We start from the raw sequence: 13,339 nt of genomic DNA on the forward strand, positions 1-13,339 counted from the left end.
AAAGGTTCTAATCTGTTTTTGTTAGTGCAATAAAATGCTATGTTTACATGCTATTGTGACATTTCTTGCTTTAGTTGATATGTGCTGTTAATATTTTCTTGGTTAGAACTTGTTGAGTTCGCTGTGGAGTGACTTGGCATTGAGATACACCTTTTTCCCTTTTTGTTTTATTATTATTGCTTTGTAAGTTACAGTACGCATTTTAACATCTATTTCTGAAAGCACGCTTTTTAATTATGAAGATCTTAAGAATATGTCAAAGTTGAATGCCTTTTAAAAACCACAGATTGTTGCCTTTAATCAGAGATACTGCAATCTGTTTTATAAAGAAAATCAGAAGATAAAATATTGTGTTGCACACTATACGTCATTCAGAGGGTTTCTTTATACAGAAAGACAAATGTTCAGTTCCTGCATGTATGTGAGTTTAACTATTATACATACATCATCATTGTTGACACTGTTACTGTACACTAAGTGTGCAGCATGGTAGTGTGCTGAAAGCTGTGTATTAACCTTCCCGTCTAAATAAGTCTTTATATTTAGCTGGGTTAATTTTCCGTTTCTGTTAATAGTTTAGCAGTGTTTTTAATAATAAGTTTACTGGAAAAAATGACTATTCTATGTTATTTTGCAAAATGTTATTTTAAGCTAGTGATTAAAATACGTATTGTATGAGATAATGTATAGTCCTTTAGTATTTCGCCCTGAAAATTAGTTCTCTCATAGCTGGACTCTTTGACATGTAAAATGGTGACATTTCTCGTTTGAACCAGTGGGAATTTCTGCAAGATTATCACTGTGGTATAGTTTTACAAAGTGAAAGGAAGCAACTCTTCCACCTAGTAGGAACAAAATAATTCCATGGAATTAATTGTATTAATAATTAATGTTGAAGATAAAAATAGGATGTATTCTACACTTTTTTTGTTTGTATGTTTTATTCTAAAGCAATGATGTTGACTGAAGCAATGGAATTACTTCTAAAATTTAATGATTTCTTTTACTTATTTTCCAGGGAGCAGAGATCAAGCCCCCTTGCTCACAAGATCTGGAGTTACAGGACTAGAAGTCAGTTACGCTACTGATGAAAGAACTCTTTTCCAGGAAGTAGTGAATATTGTAAAAAGGTAGCATATCTGTACGTTCTGCTTTTATTTTTCAGGCTTGGTACAGCAGATTTAGTTCCTTCAACCCTTGTCATTCTCTCAAATACTGTTTTTTGTTGTTGTTTCCCTCAAAGGCTTATTTCTAGAGTGGACAAGCATGATGGTCTCTTGAATAAAAATATTTTCTGCTTTTCCTTTTCTCTGACAGCAAGCATATTCAGATCCTCTTAAGCAGCTGAATTACAGTCTTGAAACTAATCACTCGTATAAGTAATCTTTTCTGTTAATCCTGGAATTCACTACACATCTCTCTCTCACCCCCTCAGTATAGGAGATATTAACAGTGATGAGAGGTTTAGAACCCCCCTCAGAAGGGAGGGACTTCGTGACAAAGCAAGAAAAACATACTTCATACTGAAATTTGTATGGACAGATTACAGTAACCAGTAGGTGAAAATTATTTTCCTTCCTTAGTTTTGTCTTCTCTGAATGGGAACTCCCTGCTCTATCAGATTGAAAAAAATCTGGTTTTCCCAATCTCCGCCAAGACTGGGAGACCTGTTTGGTAGCCCTTTCCGCTGGTGAGTGTGTGGAACCACAGACGTCTCTGGCAGATGTGTGAAGCCATAAAATTACAAGGAAAAATAATCAGATTTAAACTATGAATCACCCTACTGGAATACAGGCTCAGAAAAAAAGTGTACTAGGCAGAGTACATTTGCAATTCTCTCTCTCTCCAACCAGAAAACTTCTGATGAGAAAGACATTGACCAACCCCATGAAGCCTGAATACAAAAAGAGTTGCTGAATGCAACCAACACAGGGTGGGTCCTGAAAGAGCAGCAGATCCCTGTTCAGAGAAGACAAAATTCAGGTAAGGAAACTAATTTTATTTTTCTCTTTTGTGGAAATCTAGTGCTCCATCAAACTTAGGAAAACTCCTGAGAATAAAAAGCTGCCAATAAATTAAGAATCCTCCAGCAGTTGGGAGGAAGTTTTTGTTTTTGTTTTTTTAAAAAGAAAAAGTATGTAAAGAGCATGCAAGAAAACTCAGCAGTTAGAATGTGTATTTATCACTGAAGAACACCAGAAGTCTGCATCTGAAGGCATTACCGGATGAAAAAAAGCATGCCAGTTTTGTAGTACTTCAAGTTGGAATGTACCAACCACCAAGCTGCTGACTGACAAGTCGCTTCTTAAGAGATCTTCTCTTTCAACAGTGTATCTTTTGGACTCAACCGCTTTATCTTCAAAGATTCAGTTAGGTAACTTTTATTCCTAGAAGATAACAGATTTGATCTGGTATTTTGGAAGGGGAACTGCTGCTGCTTACAGTCCTTCCTAGTCTACTTCCCTCTCCTATTTATGCAATATCACTTAAGGGATCAGACTTCTAGCGAACTCCCTACAAATATATTTTTTAAAGCTTGGACCGCATACACAGTTTGCAGATTTTTTCACCTTACCTTGCATAGCCTGGGGCAAAGAGCAGAATAATTTTTTTCCTAGATTAAATGGAAGTTTTTTTGTGTTCCTTGAGTGTAAAATAAGGGCCTAGATTCAGGATAGATTTAACTAAAAGGAAAAGTATGGTAAAAATACTTGATAAGTAGTAGTTGACTGCAAAAATCTTCCTAAGTGGGAAATGAACTAGAAGATTAAGAAACAATGTATTTTCTAGAGTAAGCAAAGAACTGTAATGAAAACTTTCAGTATAAGGAGCTCTTTATAAAACAACCTTCTGTTGCTGTTTTTAGCATTGGAGTAGCAGGAGGAAGATGGGGCTTTTACTGTATTCTCTAGCATAAGCTAGGTACTCTGGTTGTTCTGGTAGGTCCACTTAATAGTAGGTCTGCTAGATTAGGGAAAGAAAACAATCAGACCTGTTAAGAAGTATTACTACTCCAGGTCCATAGAACAATACTCAAAAACACTTTAATTTATCAGTAGAGGACCATATTGGTGTCTTGCCTATTGGTATATTCATGAGACTGGAGGATAATAGGTTCTTAGGAGCAAGTAGCATGTTCAGCATGACCACAGCTTGCTTTTGGTTCATGTTTCTGGCCTGTTTGGATGTTGGAGGGAAGAGTGAAAGAGCATAATTGCAGATACCTAGCAAGGTGAATGACAGAATATCTGTTCAATCTTGATTATCAGTAGCAGGATCAACCTGTTAGTGCACTGAGCAGAGAGTGTATCAGCTGAGCGAAGTTGTTTCATGCAGCCCAGTTGAAGATTTATTGTGTCAGTTTCCATTTCTAGTCATTCTCTTAGCACCTGGCCTTATTCTTACTGACATTGTACAATATATTAATTTGTTTCAAGTTCTGCTCTTTCACTTCTCTGTGTAGGCTTTTGCTTTCATTCTGTTCTGGTTATAAAAAGCAAGAAATATTTGTTTCTGACACTTTTTGTCCATAGTTGTAAATTCTGGAGGAGCATAATAGAGAAATCTTTGTTCCCAGCACGCAGATGAGAAGAGGAGAAGGTGCTTCTTGGGAAATGTGTCACTTTTAGTTTGATGTGAGATTCTTAGCGCAACAGTCTCTTTTCAATCAGAAGTCTGCAAGTGTGTTGCCTTTGAACAAGTGACCCAGAGTATCTACACCAATAATCTTTACAGCATACTGGTTGATACTGAGGAACAGAGATGCTGAAACAAAGTAGAACTATAGATCTATACCTATAAATCAGTAGGCTTTAATGCTTTCTAATGTTCTATTCATGTGCTATACCACTAGCCCTGATAAATGAAGAGTGCTTTCCAAATCTGAGTTTTCATAGTGGAGTTATTGAAAACCAGTATTGCTCCGGAAAGTTCAGTGGAAGTGATGAGCTGAAGTTGTACTCAGTTATGCTTCCACTGTGAAGTTGTCCAGACAGTACTAAATCTGAATGACCAGGATGAGATAAACAGGGTTTTTCTAGGTGCCCATGAGGTAAATACTAGGTTAAAAGTTCTTCTTGAAATTAATAGACATTGTCTCCAGTTAACTTGGGGTAATTGACAAATGAAAATAAGTAATCTTGAGTCTGTAGAACAAAAGAAAACCTTAATGTTTCTCTCGGATCATGACCTATGATTTCATTTATGCTGAAAACTACCAGTTTGGACAAATGGTAAGGAAAATAAACACCTTTATTGCTAGGAGATTGTTAGTGAGAGTGATTCAGCTGTGAAGTGGGGGCACTCAAAAATGTGGGTACCAAAATATGTGTAGAGGCAGCTAAAAGAAAGCATTGCAGTTTAAAGGATATTTTAGAATTCTCTTTGATTCTAAAGGGAAATATTGAGCTGCTTGAGGACTGAGAGGTAGAGAACAGTCTGAAACAAAGAGCCATAAAGGTGAGTTTGGAGGAGACAGGGAAGAGTTGAGTTCTTGTAGGAACTAAAGAATAAACAGCATGGATTTGGAACAAAGAGAAGCACAATTATTAAGGTCCTCCTTAGTACGTGGACAGTTGTCTAGAAGTTTGAGAGTATGCTTCACTACCCAAGTCCAGTTTTCCCTTCTTTGGTGAGTGATCCACCTGGCTGTGAACAAGAAAATAGGACTTGAGCTCAAAACATATGTGAATCAGCTGAAAAACAGCCTCCTTGCCATCTTGTGCAGCCCATGAGGATGATCTACAAGCATGGAGAGCCAAGTGCAGGAACTCTAAAGTCTTTGGAGTTGACGTAGGGGAGATTCACTTTTTTGGGTATGGATCTGTCCTAAAGGATTCTCTTACGCTGCCAGAAGTCGTTTAGGTCCCTGAATAGACCTTCTCTTTACCAGGCGGAGTCAGCTGCAGTGAGCTGGAGAAAAGCTGGAAGAATCTGTCTGGCTGAAAACAAAACAAAACAGAACTACCTTTCTGCCTGAACATAAAGGCAGAAGAATGGATAAACACATTCACATAGCTCCATCAACTACTCTGTACAGAACATAGGAAAGCTGGCTGTTGGAGGAGGAGGAGGAGGGGAGAACAGCTACAGAAAAACGTTTGTCTTGGAGACTCAAAAAAAGCAGAAAAACTAGAGGTACCCAAGCCTGATGGAGCAATGGATTCCCATGAAAGAGAAATTAAATGTCTGGGCCTCTTCTTCAATTTTAGTGCAAATTCTGCCCCTCTTCTGCAAGTTTAAATACCACTAGACAGCGGAAAAAATCTGGTCCTGCAAGCATGAGAGGAGATTTGGGGAATTCAATTCATGTGGGATTGCACATGACTCCCCATCTCTGTAACGTTCAGAGGATTTGGAAACAGAGTGGGCTTGCAGAAAGCTGGTAGGTTCACTGTTGCATGAGATTCACCCGCCACCCACTGCTCTTTGTCCCTGTGGAAATAGTTTCTGGTAAAAGTTTAACACCACAGTATAAAGGTAAAAGATTTTTCTTAACGGCTTTGAGGATAAATGATTTGTAATGTAGTTGTTTTTAAATACTTAAAATTTAAATATGTTGTATAATGTTTTTCTTGTAAAGCATGATGCTAACCAAATTTTTATGTTAGATACACTGTGCTGTATTTGTTCTTCTGTAAATGTTCTAGCAGTGTTTCCAATTTAAAATGGAGATGTCTTAATCTAACCTTCTTTTCTCAGGCTAGTATCATCTTCTGAGGAGTTTTCCTGCAGAAATCTCTACTTAATGTCCTGTATCAACTTAATGGATTTTTATTGTCCAAAGCAAAGAGATTGTATGTACTTGAGTCACCAGGTATTCTGCTGCCATGCACAGTAGCTTCTTTTGTCTGTATCATAGGTCTAGCCTATTTTTTTCCCTCATTTCTCTTAATTTTAGGTAGAAGAGAAGTAGCAATCAGGAAAAGCAGATACATAATAGAAGGGAAGGCATTATTGTGAGCTTTAGTGTTCATTCACAAAATCAAATCTTTCTTGTCAAATAAGAAAGAGGGGAAGGTGGTGTAACAGCACATCCAACTTAGCTAGAAAGGAAAATAATCATATTTCTTCTTTCTGCAGCACGTATGAGTTGAATGCTAATGCTGTCGTCTTTAAATCCTGCCAGTATAAATACTGCTCTTCATCTTTGCAGAGAGACTGGCAACAGCATGCAAAACAGTATCAGTGCCCATCCTTTTAAAGAAAGAGAGTGCTCTATACTTGCAGGCACTCCTCTTATCCTGTCATGTTAGTCCTAGCCAACAGCTTTTGAATATTAGCGTTGGAATGTACTAGTTTCTTGCAAGTGTAAAAGCTAGTCTCATCACAATTTATTTTAATAAAATGGCTTAGCTAATGATGAAGACCATCTGGATAGTAAACTGTATAAAGCTATAAAAAGAGAGGATGAAAATGTTAAACTTACCTCCTCTTTAGCTCACAACCTGTATTCTTTGGGTACCACATGAAATGGGCTTTTCCCACCACCTAATGGAAGAGAAAGAGAAAGAGACCTGGACTGAACTCTCCCCATACTATTTAAACCTTGGGCCTAGCTGTTCTTACCACCATTTAGAACAATGTCATCTTTTAGCTCCAGACATCTCTTCTTCTCTAATAGCAAAAAGTATACCACAGGAGGCCTCAAGAGAGGACATGCTGACCAGTTTGTGCAGCCTGATACATGGATCATACTGGAGGAGAGGGCACTTCTGCTGCATAAATTGAGACAAAGTTGATTTGTAAGGAAGTGAGCAGGAAACAGTTATGTGCCTCATGCTATATGTAAAGAGACCGGATAGGTCTGTTAATCCTGTTGCATAAGGTAGACCTGAGTACTATAATGCAGGAGTTTGGGATCTAAACATTGCAAATACTTGGTAGAAAGACGTTCTACTTGTATATAATATCATTTGTTTCGTTTTATCCTCCAAAGATAATTCAGAAATACATGCAAACACTTCAAACACTTTATTAAAAAATATTATTTTGATTATAAAGTTGAGCACTAGGATGGGAAATACATAAGTATCCATGAATTTGTTAATACTAGTCTTAGCCTTTTTTAAATATACATTTTGATTGTATATAGATACACAAGCAAAATACATATACATGTAACTAATACTGCAGTATCTGAGCATCTGAGTTGTTGGTGGTATATTTATCATTATTCATGCCTTTGGAAAGATACCATTTGGATCCGAGTTTTCAAAGTGGATAACTAAATCATAGAAACTAAGGGACTGTGTTTACAGGGAAGTTACGAGTAGTACACTGGGATCTGATTTAAATTTACTAGCTACTCTATCTTGATTTTCCATGTAGATAATTTTGTATGAGAGTTGTCTGACTGAAATTTAGACATCTACATTTCATTATCTATGTCTGAGTAGTAAATCTGATCTCCATTTATATTAAATGGAAAGAATAGCATCCCTTTCTGCAAAAGGAGGCTGAAGCATATGGATAGTTTACCTGAAAGAGTCTTTTTTTCCTCCATTGATAATAGAGACCAGCTTATAAAACTTGAGATGTGTAAATTAGTTGAAATGAAACCCTTCCTTTAATGCACGTGTCACGTCTAGTTGGAAATGAAAAGCTGAACAAGTAATACACTATAAAACAATGCTATATGACTTAGTAACTTGCCACTATATGCAGTCTTTAAATGACCTGTACAAGCAGGATTCTGAGTTCAGAGCTGGCATACTCATTTTTTTTCCATCTTTTGAGTGATAAACTTTGAAACCTAAATGTAGATTTACATAAGAATTGTTTAAAATATGTAATTTAAGCTCAACAATTAATTCTCACAAAAAAAAAGACATGCATCTGAAAGTGTCATAAAAATGTAGTGTTTTGATGTCTAGACTTACAACTTCCCATCTGAAGCAAACCAGAGAAACAAGTCTTAAGATTATACAGAGATGATATAGAGGTCTCTTCATTCATTAGCTTAAAAGTGAATAGAAAGATTAACTCAAGAAGTGATGAAATGTTGTATTCAGGTGCAATACAAACAGTAATATTTGCAAGAATAATACAATAACCCACTAAAGTTTGATTTAAGTAGAGAGTGAGGTAGGTAATGCTCTTCTCCTGCAAGGAAAAAAATACAAACGAACTTTCCTTCACTACAGATGGTAATTGCAAGTGTACTTTTGGCAATATGCTGCTTCCAACAGTATGATGGGGTCTATTCAGTAATGACTTAAAAGAGCAAGCCACGCGTGGCATGATGGATACTATTTTCTGTACCATGTAAGCAGTTATTCACAAGTTCCTCATTCAAGTACACATCTGTCATGGAACTCGTCTGCATAATGTCTTGCTTTGTATAAAATCTATGAGTATTTTCCATTTTGGACAATATGAAAACAGTTTTCAAATATGAATATAAATTGCTGTTTCTGTAATGTTTTCCTTAATTTTGAATAATCAGTAACATTTTGCAATATGCTAGTACCAGAATAGTCTAGTTGCAAGGATTAATATGAAATTGTGTTACTTTTTCAAGTTTATTTTATGACTATTTAAACCATTACATAATTCATTTTTATTTCAAAGCTTAGATGGAGACCGCTCATGATTTTGGAACCTTAATTGGCAATCATTTTGTATTTTCCAGAACAGCAAGTGGTGATAACTCTTTTTGACATGGTGATTCTGTTGCTGGAAGGAACTGCAGGCTAACTTCATTCATTTGTTCATAGAAAGTTCCAAGTAGCTTTGTTTTTGTACTGTTTGCTATGAGTTCAGAGTTTGCTAGAGTTCAGAAATGAACTCTATTTCCTTTACTCCTGCTCAGTTTGCTGTATACAGAAGCAAAGAAACATTCATTTGACATGAACAGCAAATAGCAAAATAGCCATCAAATTCAAAGGTCTAGTCTTTTAATATCTCTATAATGCTATAAATTTTAAAATTACTTTATAATCTTTCGCTTTAGCCAAAAATTGTATTAAAGCCATCCCTTCACAGGTGGAAATAGATGGTAATGTGGGTTTTGTAACTTATGCTAGCTGATACAAAATTGTAATAAAGACATAGCCCTGCTGAACAAAAAGTCAGATGATACTTTTTTCTTATTTTTTTTAAATAGTGTCCATAGCAGAAGTGCAGAGAACCTGGGTTTTTTGAAACTATTCTTAGAGTAGTTGCTACTTTAAAGTAAGTTGTCATATGTCTTTGGCCAGGATACTCAAGCAAGGAAGACATTTTTCCATTAAATGAAAGTCTGAAGCATCATTTGTCATGTCTATGATATAACTTTAAGTTAGGATTTGAGGATAGGGTATCTCCTATATCTCATAGTCAACAAATGTTGGCATTTTTTGATCTGTTAAAGGATGCAGAAGGTGCAACGATCTTGCCCATAAGCTGGCGCCCTTCCCTGCTTTTCCCAAAACCCAAGGTCTGCAAGCCTGCATCTTGTTGCAGGATTGGACGTAGTCTGTAATACAGGACCTTCAGGTTGTTGTCTTCTACCTCCTGAGGGCTGCCCTTTGGTCATTCAGATCATTGAATCTTGCCTGCTGAGACTCAAACCCACTTGACTGAGTTGCTTTGAAAGATGCAGCTATCCTTTCCAGTAAAGCCACCTTTCTTTTTGTGGTATAAAAATAATAGAAATACCATGTCACTTTGGCCAATCCCTTTCTGCGCAGCCCAATAAAATTCTTAGCTCCCTATCCTGCAAGTGACCAGCTTCCTAGGCCATGACTCCTGTTTTTAATGATGCCTGCTCAAAGCATGGATGATAACAGGCTCTTCGAGCTAACTCGTACCTGAGCATTGGCTTCAAAGTCACCTTGCTTGTCCTTCTGTCTGGTCAGCTCTTCTCTGAAGCCTGAGATGGAAGATAGGCAGTGATTATGTCAGAAAAATCCACCTTTTCTGTGTTTTATACCTCAGCCAACCCAATTTTCCACCTAACATGAGGGACAACATTAAATGAGCTTTTCTTTTGCATCTTACAGAAGGAAGTTGTTTATCTTAAAACTAAAGGGATTTAAATAGAACAGGTGCATATAGTTGCTTTTCTCCATGTTTCAGTTTTGACAGATTACTCAACTGTGAATTGTAACTTTCTCAATAAGGAGAGTTACCCTTTAGGACTAGAAGTGTCCTCCTATTATTATTAACTACATTGCAGTATGCATGACATGCTGGTATTTGCAAAGCATTCACTCATCTTAGTAGCAAATTGCGTCTTTTCTCACAGGGCTGTTGTTTAGGCAGCAACAGTAAAAGCATTAAAAACACCTTCCTCAAAGGTGAACTTTTCTATTTTATAAGCAAAAATAGTACAACAAAGTTTGAAGCTACTGGATTATATTTTATTGTAAATCTGTCCTGTGCCAGTAGTCGGGTTATAGTTATGATCAATATAGCATCTCTAAAAGCTGATTAGATCCAGATAATTGTTCTTTATTTCTAAAGACAGAAATAGCGTAAAAAATACTTTTCCCTATGAAAATACTCTTTCTAAAAAATATTTCAGTTGTACATTATAGAAAATCCTACAAGTTTGTAGGAAGGTTGTCTGTGTTTTAAATATTAATATTTAATTAGATCAGATTTAACTAACTAAACAAGATACGGCTTTCTTAGAAATCTACTGTGGCTTTTTTTTTTTTTTTTTTTTTTTTTTTTTTTTTTGTTAAAACCACCATGACTAGAATGAAATCCTGTTTACACTCTGCTCACTGAAAATGTTTTCTTAAATAATATGAAGCTCATTTTTCTTTTTCCCCCTCTCCAGATATGACCCAGACATTTTACTAGGCTATGAAGTCCAGATGCATTCCTGGGGCTATCTTTTACAGAGGGCTGCTGCTCTAAATATTGATTTATGCCAGATGATTTCTCGTGTGCCAGGTAAGTTACTGCATAGGGTTTCAGCTCAGTTCCAACAGAAATTAGTTGAAATGCTCAAGTAAATTAAAAGAAATCCAGGGTAATTTTGGTATGGAGCGCTATTGTTACTGTTACAAGTATAATTACAAAAAAATAAAAGATTGAAATTCCAATGTAGTACTGGTTTTCACTGTTTTCTAAATTTTGAAATTCCTTATGTATTCCACTTTTGGGTATGTCCTGTATCCATGAATCTAGACTCATTTTGCATAGTTGTGGTGTGCGTGTTTCTTCCAGGCCTCCATCTTGCATGCAACATCCCGAGTAGAAAGCTTAAGCGGGGCTACTGAAACTGCTCCCCAGTGCTGTCTTGTTACCATCACTGAAAAACAATTCTGTTTTCTGTGCATTGTGTATTTTTTCAGTGTTAGTTCTAATTCTCATTCCATAAAACAATTAAATTACAGAAAGCTTTGAATTCCTAGAGGTTCTCCTGCTATAAAACCTTCTCTTTCTTCTCCTTGGCTTCAGTCATATGAAGATATTTTATTCAAGGTACCTACCATAATCATGACAGACAGCTCCTGTGACTGGGATATGAGGGCCTAAAAATATTCCTGAGCAGTGTTCTTCCTGGCCAGCAACTCTGTAATGAAACCTCTACCTAAATAGCTGTTCTTGTACCAGGGGGAGATGTTCCTGACTTGGCTGTTGAATGCTTTCCTCCAACATTCAGGAAAAGATCTGTTTTTCTTTGCAAACTTGAGGAAAGTTATCCAGGTGAATGGCAAGCTGATGTCCATGCTTAGCAAATTAATAGAAATTGTAATTCTGAACAGTGGAATTAGTAAAATGCTATATAAATACGATACACTTCAGAAGGGTCAACATTGCTTTTGTAAAGTGCAGAACTATCAAAACTGTTACTGTCAAAAAAAGAAGTAGATGAGGGAGATTTGATTTTAAAAAACAAAATCCCCCCCCCCCCACCAACCAAGCACCTTTTGACGAGACTCTTGCTGAAGATCTATACAGAAACTGCATAGCCATGGCATAAGAAGTGCTTGCCTGTGACTATCCTGTTAAAAAATTGATCTTGTTGTTCAGTAATGACTGAAAAAGCAAATGAAATGTTAAGAATTATAGAGAAAGCAGAATGTTCATGTATGTGCTCATAGCGTATCTGCATCTTAAATACTGCAGTTCTGGCCTCTTCCTCACCTCTCCCCAATCAAAATGAATATAAGAGAACTGGGAAAGATTAGAAGGGTAATCCAAAGGTAGCTAGTGACTAAATAAGTTAGGATTCCAGAAATAGCAAAACTGAGAAAGGAGTATAGAAGCCTATAAAATCTTGAGGGATATGAAGGGAAATAGTGATTGATTGTTCATGGTTTTTTTCAATACAAGAACCAGAAGGTATCCAATTAAACTAGCAAATGGCAGATTCAGAACCAGAGTTGATCCTTCGCCTCTGGGATATGAACTGTTGAGCTCATTGCCACAAGAGAGTATGAACTCTTAAGTGTACATTGCTTCAAGAGCATGTAAATTCTTAGAAGAAAACATTGAGAATTACTAACTAATAGAGAGCAATGTCTGTCCTAGGAAGCTGCAGATAGTTACAGGTGCTGGGAGAGTTCTCAAGAGGTTATAAATATATGCTTCCCTTATTCCTAAGGCATCTTGTTTTGCCTATTGACAGAACATGATAGTGGGCTACATGCCTGTTTTGGAGCTAACCCAATAGAGCATCTTTTATGTTTGCATCCTATCTGCCTGGCTAGGAGAGCATGGTGTTTTAGAAAAGATGGATATCAAATATGTTCTGTGAGTAATTCCATCTTGTTCCAGCTCTTTTCATTTTATTAAGTTTTACAACTTCTTGGTTTTCTGTTAACTCTTAATAATAACTTTGAAAATCCCTGTCAAGTTAGAGTAGAAGTATTCTCATAAAGCGTATGAAATTCTCCACTCATTCATTAATTTTGGTAGCTTCAGTGTTAGAAATTAAAGTTTTAAACCCATCTAGGGCTGTGGCAGGACTTTTACTTCATGGCTTAAACATTCTACTGAGTTTACTTACTCCTTTCTTGAGGTTTCAATATTTTTTCAATTTTTTGATATCTTCAAAATCTTTTGATACCTCTGATAACTGTGACCTATCCGGAAATGTTCTAACTAATAGATACCATCTAAAGCAATACACAGGGACAAGAAAACATATTAAAAATTACATCTTCAGTTGAAAGTTGTCAACCACTGGATGTCAATGATTTTTTAAATGCCTAATTCATAAAAACAAGAACATGTTACAGTTTAATTATAGATTGGCCAGCCAAGGTCACAAGTTTCCCTCTTCAACACAAAGATCTCAAATTTGTTCTGCAGAAGAATAGCTAATAGCATGAACCTTGTCATTAAATTCCCTCGATTTCTGAAGCTGGGATGGTGCACTGGTTGCAATAATAATGCC

General features: G+C 36.4%; 1 protein-coding gene across 1 annotated transcript in view; it reads left to right on the forward strand.

The window, feature by feature from the left end:
• Nucleotides 1-13,339, forward strand: part of REV3L (REV3 like, DNA directed polymerase zeta catalytic subunit) — a 123,832-nt gene that overhangs the window by 88,993 nt on the left and 21,500 nt on the right. Inside the window, exons 18-19 of the mRNA XM_062572642.1 lie at nucleotides 1,019-1,130; nucleotides 10,769-10,884. Coding sequence (XP_062428626.1) covers nucleotides 1,019-1,130; nucleotides 10,769-10,884 — 228 coding nt within the window. The remainder of the gene's footprint in view (nucleotides 1-1,018; nucleotides 1,131-10,768; nucleotides 10,885-13,339) is intronic.

Source organism: Rhea pennata, chromosome 3 (genome assembly GCF_028389875.1).
Source record: "Rhea pennata isolate bPtePen1 chromosome 3, bPtePen1.pri, whole genome shotgun sequence".
NCBI lineage: Eukaryota > Metazoa > Chordata > Aves > Rheiformes > Rheidae > Rhea > Rhea pennata.